Source organism: Sapajus apella, unplaced genomic scaffold, assembly GCF_009761245.1.
Source record: "Sapajus apella isolate SASKATOON/1434 unplaced genomic scaffold, GSC_monkey_1.0 scaffold16, whole genome shotgun sequence".
NCBI classification, from domain to species: Eukaryota; Metazoa; Chordata; class Mammalia; order Primates; family Cebidae; genus Sapajus; species Sapajus apella.
Window position 1 is genome coordinate 17,100,046 of NW_022436956.1, and position 16,306 is coordinate 17,116,351.

General features: G+C 49.5%; 1 protein-coding gene across 8 annotated transcripts in view; it reads right to left on the reverse strand.

Annotated features, from left to right (window-relative positions):
• TMPRSS4 (transmembrane serine protease 4) overlaps positions 1–16,306 on the reverse strand; it is a 45,008-nt gene that overhangs the window by 2,270 nt on the left and 26,432 nt on the right. For 3 of the 8 annotated variants that reach the window (XM_032285357.1, XM_032285363.1, XM_032285358.1), the window contains exons 4-12: positions 14,746–14,898; positions 13,177–13,306; positions 10,205–10,339; positions 9,187–9,227; positions 6,220–6,379; positions 4,671–4,837; positions 2,875–2,973; positions 2,522–2,664; positions 185–334 (exon numbers count right to left, since the gene is read on the reverse strand). In XM_032285357.1, the coding sequence (XP_032141248.1) occupies positions 185–334; positions 2,522–2,664; positions 2,875–2,973; positions 4,671–4,837; positions 6,220–6,379; positions 9,187–9,227; positions 10,205–10,339; positions 13,177–13,306; positions 14,746–14,898 (1,178 nt within the window). The remainder of the gene's footprint in view (positions 1–184; positions 335–2,521; positions 2,665–2,874; positions 2,974–4,670; positions 4,838–6,219; positions 6,380–9,186; positions 9,228–10,204; positions 10,340–13,176; positions 13,307–14,745; positions 14,899–16,306) is intronic. The other 5 variants (XM_032285359.1, XM_032285360.1, XR_004270887.1 and 2 more) reach the window with 4 other exon arrangements.

Below are 16,306 nucleotides of genomic sequence, written 5' to 3' on the forward strand. Positions count from 1 at the left end.
AATCTCTGACCTAAGGAATTTCAGCCCTAATTGTGGAATCTCAGGCTGTCCCTTGCTTGGAGGGAAAGTTATTTGGGATGTAAAGTGTTGTCAGAGCCATTTAAATCAAACCCAAGGATAGCCTGGCACTCCCTGGGTAGAGGACTGGAGGGAAGGCACAGTGGGTAAGACAAAGGTGCCTTACCTTCCGGACATTGTAGATCCAGTTGAGATAGGCCGAGACCTTGGTGTACACTCCTGGAGTGCTCGGGCCCCCGCAGCCATAGCCCCAGCTACTGATGCCCACCACCTGCCACTGGTCAGACTGGAACATCAGGGGGCCACCACTGTCACCCTGTGGGAGACCAGAACAGAGACTGTTGGGGAGGGCAGGTGAGATGGGGGGGCTTCTCCCTCCCAGCTCCCTGAACTGGCACATCTGTTCCTCTGCACTCCCTGCTGCTCTCTGATGTTCCGTCTTCACCCTCTTTGCTCATTAGCACCCTGGAATGCTCTTCTCTTCTGGGGCAGAAGGCCCTGTCTGTGGGCAAGTAAGTTGCAAGTGTGCTGTTAGCCTTGTCTCAGAGATTCACAGCTCACATTGGCAAATTAAAGGCTCTGAGTGATAACGTAAAAAAGCCTGGTTATTGGCCGGGCTTGGTGGCTCATTCCTGTAATCCCAATACTTTGGGAAGCCGAGGTGGGTGGATCATCTGAGGTCAGGAGTTTGAGACCAGCCTGGCCAACATGGTGAAACCCTGTCTCTACTAAAAATACAAAAATTAGCTGGGTGTGGTGGTGGATGCCTGTAATCCCAGCTACTCAGGAGGCTGAGGTGGGAGAATCACTTTTAGAGTGCCTATTTTGTACCAGGCACTGTTCTAAGCAATTGGGATCCATTTGTTGAAAAAAACAAAGATTTCTGCCCTCAGAAAGCCTAGGATCAAATGGGGTGAGAGAGACAGTAAACAAGCAAATAACAAAAAAGAAAATGCCAGATAATGAAAAGTGCACTTATCTGGGAGTCCTTAACAGTGCTATTAGCCCCTGGGACTTCCTCCCTCTGAATCCAAAACTATAGCCAAAATGCCTGTTTAATGACCTCCTTTCCCCCAACCACTATGAGCTCCCTGAGGGGTCTTCAAAGACTGCCATGTAGCCGGGCACAGTGGCTCACATCTGCAATACCAGCACTTTGGGAGACTGAGGTGGATGGATCATGAGACCAAGAGATCGAGACCATTCTGGCCAGCATGGTGAGACCCGATCTCTACCAAAAATACAAAAATTAGCTGGGCATGGTGGCAGGTGCCTGTGATCCCAGCTATTCGAGAGGTTGAGGCAGGAGAATCACTTGAAGCCAGGAGGAGGAGGTTGCAGTGAACTGGGATTATACCACTGCACTCCAGCCTGGCAACAGAGCAAAACTCCGACTCAAAAATAAGACTACCGTGTTCATGGCACACAAGCGACAACTAAGAGATGTCTCTTAAATGAAGGAATTCAATGGCTGGAAATGGAGGTGAGAGTAGGGCAGGGGTTTGAATGAAAATGGTTCAGGCCAAGCATGATGGCTCATGCCTGTAAACCCAGCACTTCGGAAGGCTGAGGTGGGAGAATCTTTTGAACCCAGGAGTTTGAAACCAGACTGGGAAACATAGTGACCCTGTCTCTATTTAAAAAAAAGAGAGAGAGAGAAAATAAAAAAAAGAAAATGATTCGGAGGATCCTCTGGAAGCATGGGGCAGGAAGAAGGTCTGCAGGGATTGCTAAGCAGTCCTGATGGTCCACGAGGCCCGGGTGAGAGGCACGCACGGGGGCTCTTCCAGCATTCCGCAGGAGGTAGTTCTTCCCTATTGTGGTTCAGCAGCTTAGGGACAATCACAGAGAAAATGGACCTGGGATTCCTGACCTGAGGGGCTCATCATTCTGTAGCTAGTGAGAAGGGTGGGTGGGGAGGATGAGTAGTGTTTTCTTTGTTGTTGTTTTGAGATGGAGTCTTGCTAGGTCACTCAGGCTGGAGTGCAGTGGCACGATCTCAGCTCACTGCAACCGCTGCCTCCCAGGTTCAAGCAATTCTCCTGCCTCAGCCTCCCAAGTAGCTGAGATTACAGGCACGCCACCACACCCGGCTAATTTTTGCATTTTTTTTTTTAATAGAGATGGAGTTTCATCATGTTGGCCAGGCTGGTCTTTAATTCCTGACCTCAAGTGATCTGCCTGCCTCAGCCTCCCAAAGTGCTGGGACTACAAGCGTGAGTTACTGCACCTAGCCAGTAATGTCATCTTTGAATGTGAAAGAGACATTTGAAATCTCTCTGCTTGTCTCCATCCATCCATCCACCCACCCACCCCTCTATTCATTTATCTTTATCTGACTGTATCCTTTCCTTTCCTCCTTCTCTCTCTTCCTCCCATCTTCACATATTGAGTGCCCAGCATATGCAAGGCTTCCAGTGGGGCATGCAACCTCTGTGTTTTCTCATCTCTCTAGGAATTACATCCTATTCTTAGAACTCCCCATGATTCTTGGCGGCCCCACCTGGCAGGTGTCCACGCCCCCTTCTGGGATGCCTGCACACATCATCTTCTCGGTGACTTCCCCCTGGTACGCATCGTCTGCATTGCACCGTGTACTGTCAATGAGCTGGACTGACGCCTGCAGCAGTATGTCAGACAGCTTCCCTGGGAGGGTGAAAACGCTCACATTCCCATGCTTGCCTTCTATCCCCCAGCCCTGGATTGCCAAACCACTTTGCTTTCTGTCTGGTGCCTTGGTGCTTTGTCCTCTGGGATGGGTTTCTCTGAAGGATGGTCCTTCTTCCCACCACTTCTGGAAGCTGCTCCCTCATACAAGGGCATCTCCTGCCTTGTGGTCCTGAGCCCAGGACTTACCTTCATTCTGCTTTGTAAAGCCCCATCCAATGACCCAGAGTGGGGTGGCTGGAGTGAGTTCCTCATCAAAGAAGGGCAAGCAGATGGGTCTGACTGTGCCTGCCAGGAGCACAGAGGAAGAAGGAGGTCTTTTATTCATAATTTTTAATTTTCTATAAATTATGATGCTTTGTGATGATGGGTATCTTGCTGGTCTGGGACAGACTGGGTCAGCTAATTCCTGCAGATAGTAAACAACTTGCCTTTGTGCATGCCTTTAATGAGCAAACTAGCCAACCCAAAGCCCACATCCCCAACCACTTTCTTTACCTGACTCTCAGACACCAAGCCAATATATTCCTTACCCTAAATCACCCCAGGGAAAGATACCAGACAACCAGAGGCCAACCTCTGTAACCTAGAGAATTGTTCACACTATCCAATCCCAAGCGTGCTCAATCTTGCCTAACCTACCTTGGCCAGACCTGCCCATGGATGCCACAGGTGACTCTGGGCCATGCCTTCCCCTTGCTCCTGCCTCCTGGAGGACCTGGCTGCTTTCCCAGGCTTCCCTGTGTGGGGAGGTATGTCCTTTTCTCTCAGGTACTATAAGTAATAAACTCTTCTTTCTTTCTTTTTTTTTTTTTGAAGATGGGGTCTCGCTATGTTGCCCAGGCTGGAGTGCAGTGGCTATTAATAGGCACGATCCCACTACTGATCAGCATAGGAGTTATGACCTGCTCCGTTTCTGACCTGGGCTGGCTCACCCCTCCTTAGGCAACCTGGTGGTCCCCCGCTCCCCGGAAGTCACCATATTGATGCTGAACTTAGTGCAGATACCCAGTCAGTATGGCACACTACAGACAAGAACTCCTGGGCTCAAGATTTCCTCCAGCCTCAGCCTCCCGAGTAGCTGGGACTACAGGCATGTGCCACCGCGCCCGGCTAAACTCCTCTTTCAGATAGTTGTGTCTGTATCTGTCACCTTACCATACCTGATTAAAACAATTCCCAGGTACAAATCTTGAAGCACACCCAGGATTCAGGAGAGCCTGGCAGTTCAGCTCTCTGAAAGGGGTCACACCAGGGTCTCTAGAACACTTGGTCTATGGAATTCTAATAGAAGTGGCATGAAAAAAAGGATTCTGTGGTCAAATCAATTTAGAAAATGTAGGTTAAATGCAATAAAACAGATTATTTTAAAAACTTCTCATATCTTTAATAAACAAATGTGCTCCAAGAAGGGAGCTGTATACGAAAATGTTTTCCAAACTTATTTGACAACGGAATCCTCTCTTCTCCAAGGGGCCAGTGCCTTGGGAGCCCCACAGTTGGGAATGCTGATCTAAATACTTTTCGGTATAAGCGCAAGGCCTCCCACAGAGCTATTCAAAGGCTCTGCGGCTGCCTCATGAGTAATGGGCGCCCTACCCCCGGAGGAGAGCAAACAGGGGCACGATGACTCCATGGCAGGGACACTGGGCAGGCTCTTGGGTATTGGTCAGTGGTGGGGAATGAGCTTGATAATCTTTTCAAAAAGTCTCCCACAACTGCAAGATTGGATGAAACTCCAATGCTCACTTGAGGGGCTCCACATAGAGAAGACAGGCCTTGGAAGACTCTCCGGGCATGGAGTAGAGGTGTTAGCTCACAGCTTGAGGGGGCCTCAGGGCACGAGTGATGTTAGGCTGATGTATTAGTTAGAGACAAATGGGCAAGCTGAGGTCTTGAGGGGAGAAATTATGTGCCGAGGCCACTCAGTGAGCTAACAGCAGAGTGGGCGTGAAAACTGGGTGGGCTTGGGCCCTGCTTCTCACCTGAGAAAGTGAGTGGGAACTGCAGCTTTATGAGGGCAATGTCATTGTCTTTGGGGTACATGGGGTTGAATTCAATGATGATGATCTTGGCCACAGCCAGGGATGGGAAGTTGCCCAGTTTGTCTGAGCCGGCCCGCACCTTCCAGTTGAACACATCGGTATGTTTCCTGGGGACAGAGACAGCTGGGTTCAGGCCTGATGCAGGTCTGAGGAGGCTTTGCCAAAGGCTGGGTCCCCAGGGCCCTAGGGAACAGGGTGCTAGGTGTCACTGCCTTGGGAGGGAAAGATGATGGTGGAGAAGGAGCAGTCTTTTGGCACTTATAAGAAGCCAGATTCAAAAAGGGGATTTGACCTTTTTCCTCAGTGAAACCTGCCTGAGGACACTTCAAGGTGGGCTAGGGAAGGGGTTCTTCCAATGCCTGAGCAGGCATTGGAATGACAATGACAATGGCCAATGTCAGTTATTCATGGGGCCCTGGCGCTCTCTCCACCACCCTTTTCCATCGTTACCTATGCTGTCAGCTATGTTACATGCTTGTCTTTCTTTTTCCCAATGCCAGGCACAGCTTAGTGTGCAGGGATGTTTTCCAGCAAAGAATATATAGCTCTCGCCAGAATCTCAAAAAAAAAAAAAAAAAAGTTAAGAAATGCTAACCTAGACTGCGAGTGCCTTGAAGACAGCGATGGAGTCTAATGCACTTGGGCGCATCATCTGATGCTTGGTACCTGGTAGGTGCTCATCAGATGTTGAGTGAATGATCGAATAAGTGAAGGGCAGCCGGATGCAGTGGCTCATGCCTGTAATCCCAGCATTTTGGGAGGCTGAGGTGGGCAGATCACTTGAGGTCAGGAGTTCGAGGTCAGCCTGGCCAACATGGTGAAACCCTGTCTCTATGAAAAATACCAAAATTAGCCGGGTGTGGTGGTACATGTTTTTAGTCCCAGCTATCTGGGAGGCTGAGGCAGGAGAACTGCTTGAACACGGCAGGCAGAGGTTGCAGTGATCCAAGATGTTGCCACTGCACTCCAGCCTAGGCGACAGAGCAAGACTCTGTCTAAAAAAAAAAAACAAAACAAAAGGGAATGGCCCTTCCTAGAGGTGTGGCCAGGCCTCTCTGTGGACTGAAAAGGAATCTATGCTTTCAAATTTTTTTTTTACGTTTCCGGACCTAATGAGGAAGTGGCAGTCACTCTAGGCCCTGGAACAACTTCCTGGAAACAAGCAAAAGAATAGTGACTTCTTGGAACTTCAGGCAGGTGGGAAGAGGTTTTGTGGCTTGAATGGCATGCGGGTGGGGTGAGGACTCTGGGTCTCTTATGGTGTCCCACTGGGAAGAGGACTTGCTTGGTGACCAGCACCCTCTGCTCAGACCACCTAAATGCCTAACAAAGGGCATCATGGCCATTGTCTCATTGGGGCTGCCACACCCTGGCAAATGTCTCTAGTGGGAGAATGAAGAGAAGGAGGGTGTCAAGAGACAGGACCCCAAGGTCTCTGGCCCCTGACTGGCCTTGGTTCCCCGAGACCTCCTTATAGCTGGGGACTTACCTGAAGCAGTGGGCTGCCGTGAGGACCCAGTGGGAGTCCAGAATGCTCCCTCCACAGACGTGCTGTTTGTCGTACTGGATGCTGACCTGCCAAGGCCAAGAATCCACAGAGGCCTCCTCCCCACCCACCACGCGGGGGGTCTTCAGGCTTTCCCCACAGGCTGGACACAGGCAGAGGCAGGGAGGAGGCAGGATGTCAGGCTCTTGGGGATGAGGCTGCCTCCCCTTAGCACCCAACATCTGCCCTGAGCAGGGTCCTTATGGCTGGGGTCAGAGTAGGAGAGGACCAGGCCAATTTGAGTTATTCATGGGGAGATATCGAGTGTCCCAGACCACAGGCTTTCCCCAAACCTCCTTCTCCGTCTTTTTTTGTTGTTGTTCAGGATGTGTTCAGGAGTTTAGACTATGAACACGGGTGTGTCTGTCGTGCTGGGAATTCGTGACCTTCACAAGTGATGCAGAATTACAAAAGCCCTGCCCAGGTGGCGTGTCCCCCAGCCACACCCACTGACTAACAGTAAACAGACACCCACAAGCTGTTTTGTGACCCGGGAGTGGACTGTCCTATCTCAGACTCCCTCTTTTCCAAGTCTGTCCCCCTTGCCAGGGGAGTCTCTCAATCTGATATTCTGTCTTCCCACTGACCTGGCTTTCACACCCCACCACCCCCAGAACTCCTGTAAAGCCCTCAGGTCCCACCTCTCCACCCATGCTCTGCCTCTCCAATTCTTCTGGCAGCCACCACCGCGGTGGCCATTCTAAACGGGAAAGGCTGCTTCCCTTTCCAATATGTCAGGCGCCGTGCTAGGCTGGTGCTTTTGAAACACCATCTGATTTCAAACACTGCTTTCTCCATGCCACCTTGCCCACTCACTGAAGCCCTTCAGGACCTTCCTTGAGGCAAAGCAGAGTTTCCACTCCTGGAAGTCTCCTGCTGTTTCATATAAAGCCTCGTCTAGCCAAATTGATCTGCTTGTAGTTCTCTAAAAAGTCATTCTGTTTTTGATCCAAAAAGATGCCCTTCCCTGAAATGCTGCCTCCTCTCCTAGTTCTCTAAATCAGGGGTCCCCAGCCCCCGGACCTCAAACCAGTACTGGTCCATGGCCTGTTAGGAGCGCGGCCGCACATCAGGAGTGAGCAGCAAGGGCAAGTGAGCATCACCACCTGAGCTTCACCTCCTGTCAGATCAGCAGTGGCATTAGATTCTTATAGGAGCACCAACCCTATTGTGGACTGCACGTGTGAGGGGTCTATGCTGTGTGCTCCTTAATGAGAATCTAGGCTGGGTGCGGCGGCTCATGCCTATAACCCCAGCACTGTGGGAGGCTCAGGCTGGCAGATTACCTAAGGTCAGGAGTTCAAGACCAGCCTGGCCAACATTGTGAAACCCCATTTCTACTAAAAATACAAAAATTAGCTGGGCATGGTGGCGGGTGCCTGTAATCCCAGCTATTTGGGAGGCTGAGGCAGGAGAATCACTTGAACTCAGGAGGTGGAGGTTGTAGTGAGCTGAGATCGTGACACTAGACTCTAGGCTGGGTGATAAGCTCTGTCTCAAAAAAAAAAAAAAAAAAAAAAAAAAGAGAGAGAGAGAGAATCTAATCTCTATTCCCTGCTTGGTTTGTGGAAAAATTGTCTTCCATGCAAATGGTCCCTTGTGCCAAAAAGGTTGGGGACCACTGAATTCTAAATCATTCATTAATCAAACCAGTTTGTGTCGAGTGCCCTCCGTCTTGGGGCAGGACTGGGTGTTGGGAGAGAGTGGTGGGCAGGACAGACATGGGTTTTCTCTCCCTGAGCCTACAGATGCATTTTTCAGTGTTCAGCCTGGGCCCCCAGTCCCTGGGAATTTCCCTTTCTCTGGAATTCCCACAGGCTGTCGCAGGTGTTGGCCACACTTTCAGTGTGGTTGTGCTTAGGTCTTGTCTTCTTGGCAACACAGAGACCCCTCAAGGGAGGACCTGCCACTTATACTCCTTCATGCCTGCAGGGCTACTCACTGCAGAACCTCAGATGGCGTGACCATCCATCCATTCGTTCATTCATTCATTGACCAACCACCACATGTCAGATCCCACACACTAGGTATTGTGGGATGGCGGTGGTGGGGTACACGATAATGAATTAAACTCTCAACATCCTACAGGGAAGTGTATGCACTCCTAAACTGCAGAGGCAGTGCTGTGACCTTCTTCTTCTCTTAGGTGTTTTAATTTCTGGTTATCCTTCCAGGCCCATCTCAGTTCTCCATGAAGCTGGTGGGATGAGCTGAGCCACACTGCTTCATTTCTTTTCTGATCTCCTCTCTTAGAGCTAGAAGGGTCCCTAGAGATCCTTAATGGGCAGTTGGACTAAAAGACTTCTTAGGAAAATGAACTTCAGGGAGGTCAGGCCACACGGGAAGTGAATGGGTCTTCTGGCCCTCTTCCATCTCTCTCTACAGCATGTCAACTGTGACTGCTGCTCAGTTTCGCATTTTCCACATGTTGTCTTGCATCTCTCTCTTACTTAGTCATAAGCTACCAAGGATGGGGGCCAGTTATTTCACTCATCTGGTATTTTCTACTTCTAGCCAGCAACTGACAGAGTGAGACACATTCTAACGGTTCAATGAATAGCTCAAATAATAAATGTGGGTAATCTGATCTTGGATACCTGAGCTGATTGTGACAAAAAAGGCTATGTGGGCCCTGACCATGGGTGGGAGGCAGTGGGGGCCCCATCCTGCCATTTTCAGTCTTCCTAATGCCTTCTCCCAGGTCTCCACTTCTGTTGTGGAGCCATGTGCGATGGTAGAAGGGAGTTCTTCACACCACAACCTGAGGGAGCATTGACCTGCAAGGCCAAGGGCTGTAGATCCAAGCAGATGAAACTTGGATTCCCAGAAATTTATTAGTAAAGATGAAGGTCTTCCTGCCTGCTCATTGCTGGCCCGGGCCCCAAACCCTCAGAGATCGGGGGTACTCACCAAGGCAGTGCAGGGAGACCAGGGAGCCTGAGAGACAGGACCTGGAAGACAGACACAGTGCCCTGTGATTTAAGCATCTCCCTCAGCTGGGAGGCAGGGACTCAGGCCTCCTGGGGCTGCTAATTCAAGTCCCCTCAATACCTGGGAATCTGGAAGATGCACAATGGAGAACACCTGGAGACTGCATTGACATCATTGTATTTCCTGCACTGACATTTCCCTTTGATTGGATTCAACACCCCCACAGCTGAGTACCTACTGTGTGTTGGGCCCTGCCTGCTTCAAAGCCCAGCCTGCGATCCTGGGACTTAAGAGAGAAGAGGGCAGAGCCCGGAACAGAGTCTACAGCACTGCAAGCTTCCCAAATGGAAGAATGGGATTTTGATGACATTTTAGGCAAAGGATCATTCTGCTACCAACCCTGTCCTTTTCAAGATTTACTTACGGTGAATAAGCAGCCCTCAGCAACATCCCTGAGTGCTAAGAAGCCAGCCTCCTCTCTGAGCCACTTTGCAGCAGTGCGACAGATTTCATCCGGATGTTGTGCTCTAATGCAGGGTGGCAAGGCTCAGGAAGAGGCTACCTATAAGGGCCAGGGAACCTCTTCCCTGGAGCCTCAAGAAGGTGGGGAGCTCTGGCTGGGTAAGTGTTAGGGAAGGACAAAGTGACATTGGAATCTTTCCTATTGGGCAATTTATTAGAAAACCTACAGCAGTAGCAAAAACTATTTACTATCCAGATTGATGGAAAGGTCACATTATCCATCCCTCTGGCTTCGAGTAGGACAGCACACTTTGTTCAGCTGTCCACTGTGTTAAAAACAAGTCAACATAGAAAACCTCTCCAAAATGTGCGTCTGTAGCTCTTGGCATTGAGTGATCTGTCTAGCTGGGAGTTCTTCCTGATGTCTGCCTGACATTCCCCTGGCCGCCTGGTGTTCCAGGTAAGCTGGTTGCAGCCCGAAGAGCAGCGTCCATATGTGGTCCTTCTGTAGGCCAGAAGGAGGCCCCTCACTTACCCACTTGAGTTCTGCACATGAAGCTCCTGGCTGTTTTCTGTTATTTCAACAACATCCAGATCCTGGTCTGGGCCAATCTCCACAGCTCTGAAAGTGGGTTTGCTGCTCGCATCAAGAGGGAGAGAGAGTTGTGAGCTGGGGGCAGGGGGTTTGCTGCTCGCATCAAGAGGAAGAGAGAGTTGTGAGCTGGGGGCAGGGGGTTGGAACAAGATAGCAGAGTTGACCCCCACTCTCAGGAGACAGAGTGGCAGAGAATGCCTGGTGGGGAGAGGCAGGGGAGCGGAGGTAGTCTTAGTCAGTGAAGATGGGGCCTGCTTTATACAATAAAGAATATACCCTTGGCATCCCCCGACTCAAGCCTTGGTGCAGTGCTGATGTGACTTGCTTTCTTGGGTGGGGACTCTAAATCCAGAACCCAGAGCCCTGGAGAAATGTTAGAGGGGGTCTCCTTTCCAAACTCCCAGCTTTGTCCCTATTTCAAATATCCCAACAATGTCTTCTGGTTCATAGCCAGGAAACAAAGAGGCATAGGGGCCGAGGATAGCTCCCTTCTCACCTGGGAGGGAGTTGGAATGTGGATATTTGGTTCTCCAAACAAGACATCTAGTCTGACTTTGATGGTGGGGGTATGTTTTTGGGCCCCTTAGAGTTATTTAATAGAACAGGACTGGATCTGTCTTCATGTGAATCCAGACAAACATTTCTCTCCATTGGACCACCCTCCTTCTTTCTCTCTGCTAATCCATGCTTGCCTGCTTTCAAACCTTGGGTTGAAGTTTTTCCTCCTCCAGGAAGCCTTCCCTGATTAATTCCATCTCTCTGATTGTTCATTTACTAAATTTGCCTCTTCTAAATCTCTTCCTTCCATCCCCAACCATGCTAGTAATGCTAGTACAAGCTCTCCATGGAGGGCTGGGTCAATCAATGGTACTGGTGGATTGGTACATTCTCAGGCAGGGATGCTGGCACTTCCTAGTAGGACGCAAGTCTTGGACCTGGGAGGACTAGAGTCGGTTTTAAGAGTCCTCATAATCTAGGTTCTGTCCCTGGTTCTGGCACTAGTTTGATGTGTGGCCTTGGGCAGTTTGCATTCTTTTCCTGGGTCTCTCCAAGCCTCAGTTTCCCCTTCTCTAAAAAGATGTATGGGGCCGGGCGTGGTGGCTCATGCCTGCAATCTCAGCACGTTGGGAGGCTGAGGTGGGTGGATCACCTGAGGTCAGGACTTCAAGACTGGCCTGGCCAACATGGTGGAACCCTGTCTCTACAAAAATACAAAAAATAGACAGGCATAATGGCAGGTGCCTGTAATCCCAGCTACTCGGGAGGCTGAAGTGAGAGAATCGCTTGAACCTGGGAGGTGGGAGCTGTAGTGATCTAAGATTGCCCCACTGCACTCCAGCCTGGGTGACAGAGTGAGATTCTGTCAAAAAAAAAATGCATGGACCAGGAGAAGGGCCTCCAATCTAGAGGGAGGAAAGAAAGTAGAGAAATCTGAGATCTAGAAGGAGGGAATATGATGGAAATGGACATTCCCAGGAAATGGGAATTAACTTCTGTTCACCAATTCCATCCCAATGAATGATTCTGATGAACTTTGATTTTGTAAAGTACAATAGTCAGGTGGTTTGGTGCCTTAGTGAGCTCCAAAGGGACAGAAATTCCAGGAGCCTGTAACCTTAAGAACCCCTGGAGACACCTGGGTTTCACCACCAAGCCTCAGCCTGCTCTGCCGGGTACGGGGCTGACAGGCTGACGCAGCAGTTGACTGGACTACAGTGGGGAGGAGGGGCTGGCCTCAGCAAGGCTGGGCTCCTTCGGGAAGAGGAGAGAATGGCAGGTTGAGGCATAACTCTCTCACTCTCCCTGAAATGAAGGTGGCAGGGTATGCTTTCTAGAGGGTACTGGAAGTTGCACCCCACGGAGAGTAGAGAGGAGCAGAAGCCTGATGAGCAAGAAAAGAGCAGCAAAGAATTCTGATTAATTTGTAATGGCTGCCTAGAGCATTTACTGAAAAAGGACTTTGAGGCTGCATTACGAATCCATGGGAGAGAGTTCTGTGATTGATTGGTGATGTCTGCCTGGTAGAGCTTTTTTGATTTTGTCTTTTGGTTTTCTTTTTGGCCTAGTCTCTGGGTCCAGTCTCTTAGAATCCTGAAGAAGTTTGAAGACTGCCCGAGATAGGTTATCTCACTCTGCACTGAATGCATGGGTTCCGCATGAGAATAAAGAATTACCCAGTCTAGAAACAGAAACAGTATGAGAACTCCTAATGCACAAAAATTAGGGGTCTTGGGCTCAAATTCCAGCCCTCTACCTCCCAACTGCTGCCCTAGCAAGTTACTTACTTCCTTTGAGTCTATTTATGAAATAGATATAATAACCATCTTTTTGGTTTTCTGCCAAAATCAAATGAATATAAATATAAAAAATGCAAATTACTCTTATTATAATCTTACACCTTTTCATCTGCTCCAGATTTGGAAATGCTTTTGAAATTTGCAGAGAGATCTGGGATTGCTGAAGATGGGGCCCCACTGGAACTAGGCTCACTTAAGCTAAATCTTAACCAATGAAACTTTGAATAAGTTAATTAGGGTTTTGTATTACTGGGCAGGAAGAGTTTCTTGCAAAGTCAGGACACAGGAGTGAAGGTCGAGGGGTAAAGGAAAGGCGAGGACTGTATAGAAGCTAGAAGTGTGTGTGTGTGTTGGAGGGCAGCACACATTCTCTCGTTGGCATTCCATAACCATCCTATGAGGTTGGCATTACTTCCCCCAATTCACTCTTGAGGAACCCGAGGCTTAGGAAATTTAACTTCCTGTTGCTTATAAGTGAAATGCTGGGATTCAAAAGCAATTCCGCCTGGCTCCAATGCCTGTATTTTTTAGGAAAGAGAGAAGAAGAGAGGAAGGAAAGGGGGCAGAGGAGGAAAGAAGAGGGAGGGAAAAAGGAGAATGACCCAGGTTGTTTACCTGCTGTAGCCCATCTGCCTACAGGCTGTCTCGGCCAGAGCTTCTGTGAAGTTGTCAAAACAGGCAGAGAACCAGTTCCCTGTGGCTGGGTCCAGCACCTGCAAGGTGGATCGGTCCTTGGAGAGGCGGACTGGGAGGAAAGGAACCTGGGTTAGATGGAAGGGGGGCATCTATCTGGCCCATCCCCCTCAGAACTCATCATGAGACCAGCCCAAGCTCCCCCAACCTAGAACTGGGGGTACCACAGATCCCCAACACTTTCAACATCAAGGGAATTTCCTCCATTTGACTTTGTCTATTTGGGCCTCATTTTGACAGTAGCTAGCATGACCGGATGTCCTGGGGTCAGTCTCCATTTTGACCTGTTGCCCTGGCTTCATAGTGCCCCTTTTTGCTCTTATAGGTATCAGTTTTGATGATCAATTATGCGGTCACTTTACCCAGTGACCATATACAACTTGTTAAAATTGTATGGACCACATACCCATCCATGGTCCGTACAACTTGCCTAGCCTGGGGAAACTTCTCAGAGAGGGACCTAGGTCCTTCTCCAGGTAAGGTCAGAGTGGGAGGTTGAGTGAGAAGTCCTATTGGCAGTAGGATGACAGGTGCTCGTGGGCATTTGACTTCTGATAAAGTAAGGGCAAATGCACAGGAAGTCACTCAGCCCTGCCCTCAGAAGCCCCGTCACCCATCTCCTAGCTAGCTTTTTTTTTTTCTTCAGAGCCCAGGCAGCAGGGGGATGAAGGTAGAAGAGCCCAGTCCAATAGAGAACATGGGTTTTATGCTCAAAACATCTCCTATTCATTGGGAGGACTTGGCTCAGTCCCGTCACATAGCATATCTCAACAAACACTAATGAATAGAAGGACCAATAGCTGGCGAAGTGGCTGAGTAGTCTCTTTTCTAGTCTCCTTGAAATAACAGATCTCATAGAAAGGCAGAATGCCCCAAGGTCACCCAGTCTAGCCCTCTGCCTGAAACTCACCCAGGTGCAGCAGGAATGGGGCAGGCTCAGTTACAATTTTCTGTTTTTTCTGACTCACATTTGTTCATCAAATAATTACTGTTTGCTGCGTGTTAAGTACTGGGATACAAAGGTAGACAAGACATGGTCCTGCTCTCAAGAAACTTACACAGCTGGGCGTGGTGGCTCACGCCTGTAATCCTAGCATTTTGGGAGGTCAAGGCAGGTGGATCACCTGAGGTCAGGAGTTCAAGACCAGCCGGTCTAACCTGGTGAAACCCTATCTCTACTAAAAATACAAAAATCAGCCAGGCATGGTGGCAGGCGCCTGTAATCCCCGCTACTTGGGAGGCTGAGGCAGAAGAATCACTTGAACCTAGGAGGCAGAGGTTGCAGTGAGCAGAGACCCAGCCACTGCACTCCAGGCTGGGCGACAGACCACTCTGTCTCAAAACAAAACAAAACAAAACAAAACAAAAAAAGAACCTTATACAACAAGGATGAAAAGTGACAAGTAGGTGGCAGATGCTATGCAGTGGGTCATGGGGGCCTGAGCAGACCTCCTGCTGAGCCCGCTTTTCCCCCTCAGACCCTGCACTCACCTGCCACTGCAGGCCCTTCGGGGAAGCTCTTGACACAGTACTCCTCGTCCTCCCCCAAGGGACAGTCCAGTTCCCCGTCACACAACTGGCTTCTTGGGATGAAGTGGAGGGGCTGCCCGCAGAGGAAGTAGTATTTATCCAGAATCAGCTTGACTGGAAGGCAAGTGCAGGGAGGGGCAGAGAAGGCTGAGGGTCAGGCTCGAGCAGGGAGAGGCTGTGTTTTCCTGGAGATAGCGCTGGGTTCGCAGACACGCATGTGTGAGTTCCAGGCCCAGTTTTGCTGCTTGGTAGTACATAGACTTGAAGCTTGCAGACAAGGAAGCTGGGCCTGCACCTTAGCTTCCTTGTCTGTAAAGTGGAGATAGTAACACTGGTCCCATGCATACAAGATGTCTGAGGAGTCAAGAGAGGTCTTGTGTGTGAGGGAAATCGAGAAACAGGCTTTTACCCCCCCACTCCCAGTGCTGGCTTAGTACGCTCTGGTAACAGAGGAAGAACCCAGAGTCTGAAGACCCAGTTCTGAGTCCTAGCTCTGCCACCTACTGTGCAACTTTTTTTTTTTTTTGAGACGAAGTCTTGCTCTGCTGCCTAGGCCGGAGTGCAGTGGTGCAATCTTGGCTCACTGCAAACTCCGCCTCCTGAGTACCTGGGATTATAGGCACGTGCCACCACATTTGGCTAATTTTTTGTATTTTTAGTAGAGATGGGTTTCACCATGTTTGCCAGGCTGGTCTCGAACTCCTGACCTCAGGTGATTCACTCACCTTGACCTCCCAAAGTGCTGGGATTACAGGCATGAGCCACCGCGCCTGGCCATACTGTGCAGCTTTATACGGATCACTTTCCCTTCTTAGTTCTCAGTTTCCTCATCTGTATAATGGGATGATAATATCTATAATATCTGCCTTATGGAACTGTTGAGAGCATGTGGTATGATGGTAGTTGTGAAAATGTCTCATAGCTATCAAGTATAGTTCTAGAGTTGGGTGCTTTTATTTGGGTGAAAGAACTGTTAAATGATAAGAACACATGGACACATGGGGGGGATCAACACACACTGGGGCCTGTTGGGGGGAAGGCAGTGGGAGGGAGAGCATCAGGAAATATAGCTAATGGTCACTGGGCTTTATACCTTGGTGAAGGGTTGATCTGTGCAGCAAACCACCATGGCACACGATTACCTACGTAACAAACCTGCACATCCTGCACATGTACCCTAGAACTGAAAATAAAAGTTGAAGGGGCTGATTGCGGTGGCTCATGCCTATAATCCCAGCACTTTGGGAGGCCAAAGCGGGTGGATCATCCGAGGTCAGGAGTTCGAGACCAGCCTGGCCAACGTGGTGAAACCCCTCCTCTACTAAATATACAGAAATTAGCTGGGCATGATGGCAGGTGCCTATAATCCCAGCTAGTCGGGAGCCTGAGGCAGGAGAATTACTTGAACCCGGGAGGTGGAGGTTGCAGTAAGCTAAGATTGCATCATTGCACTCCTGCCTGGGCGACAAGAGCAAAACTCTATCTCTAAAAATAAAATAAAATAAAATAAAATAAAATAAAA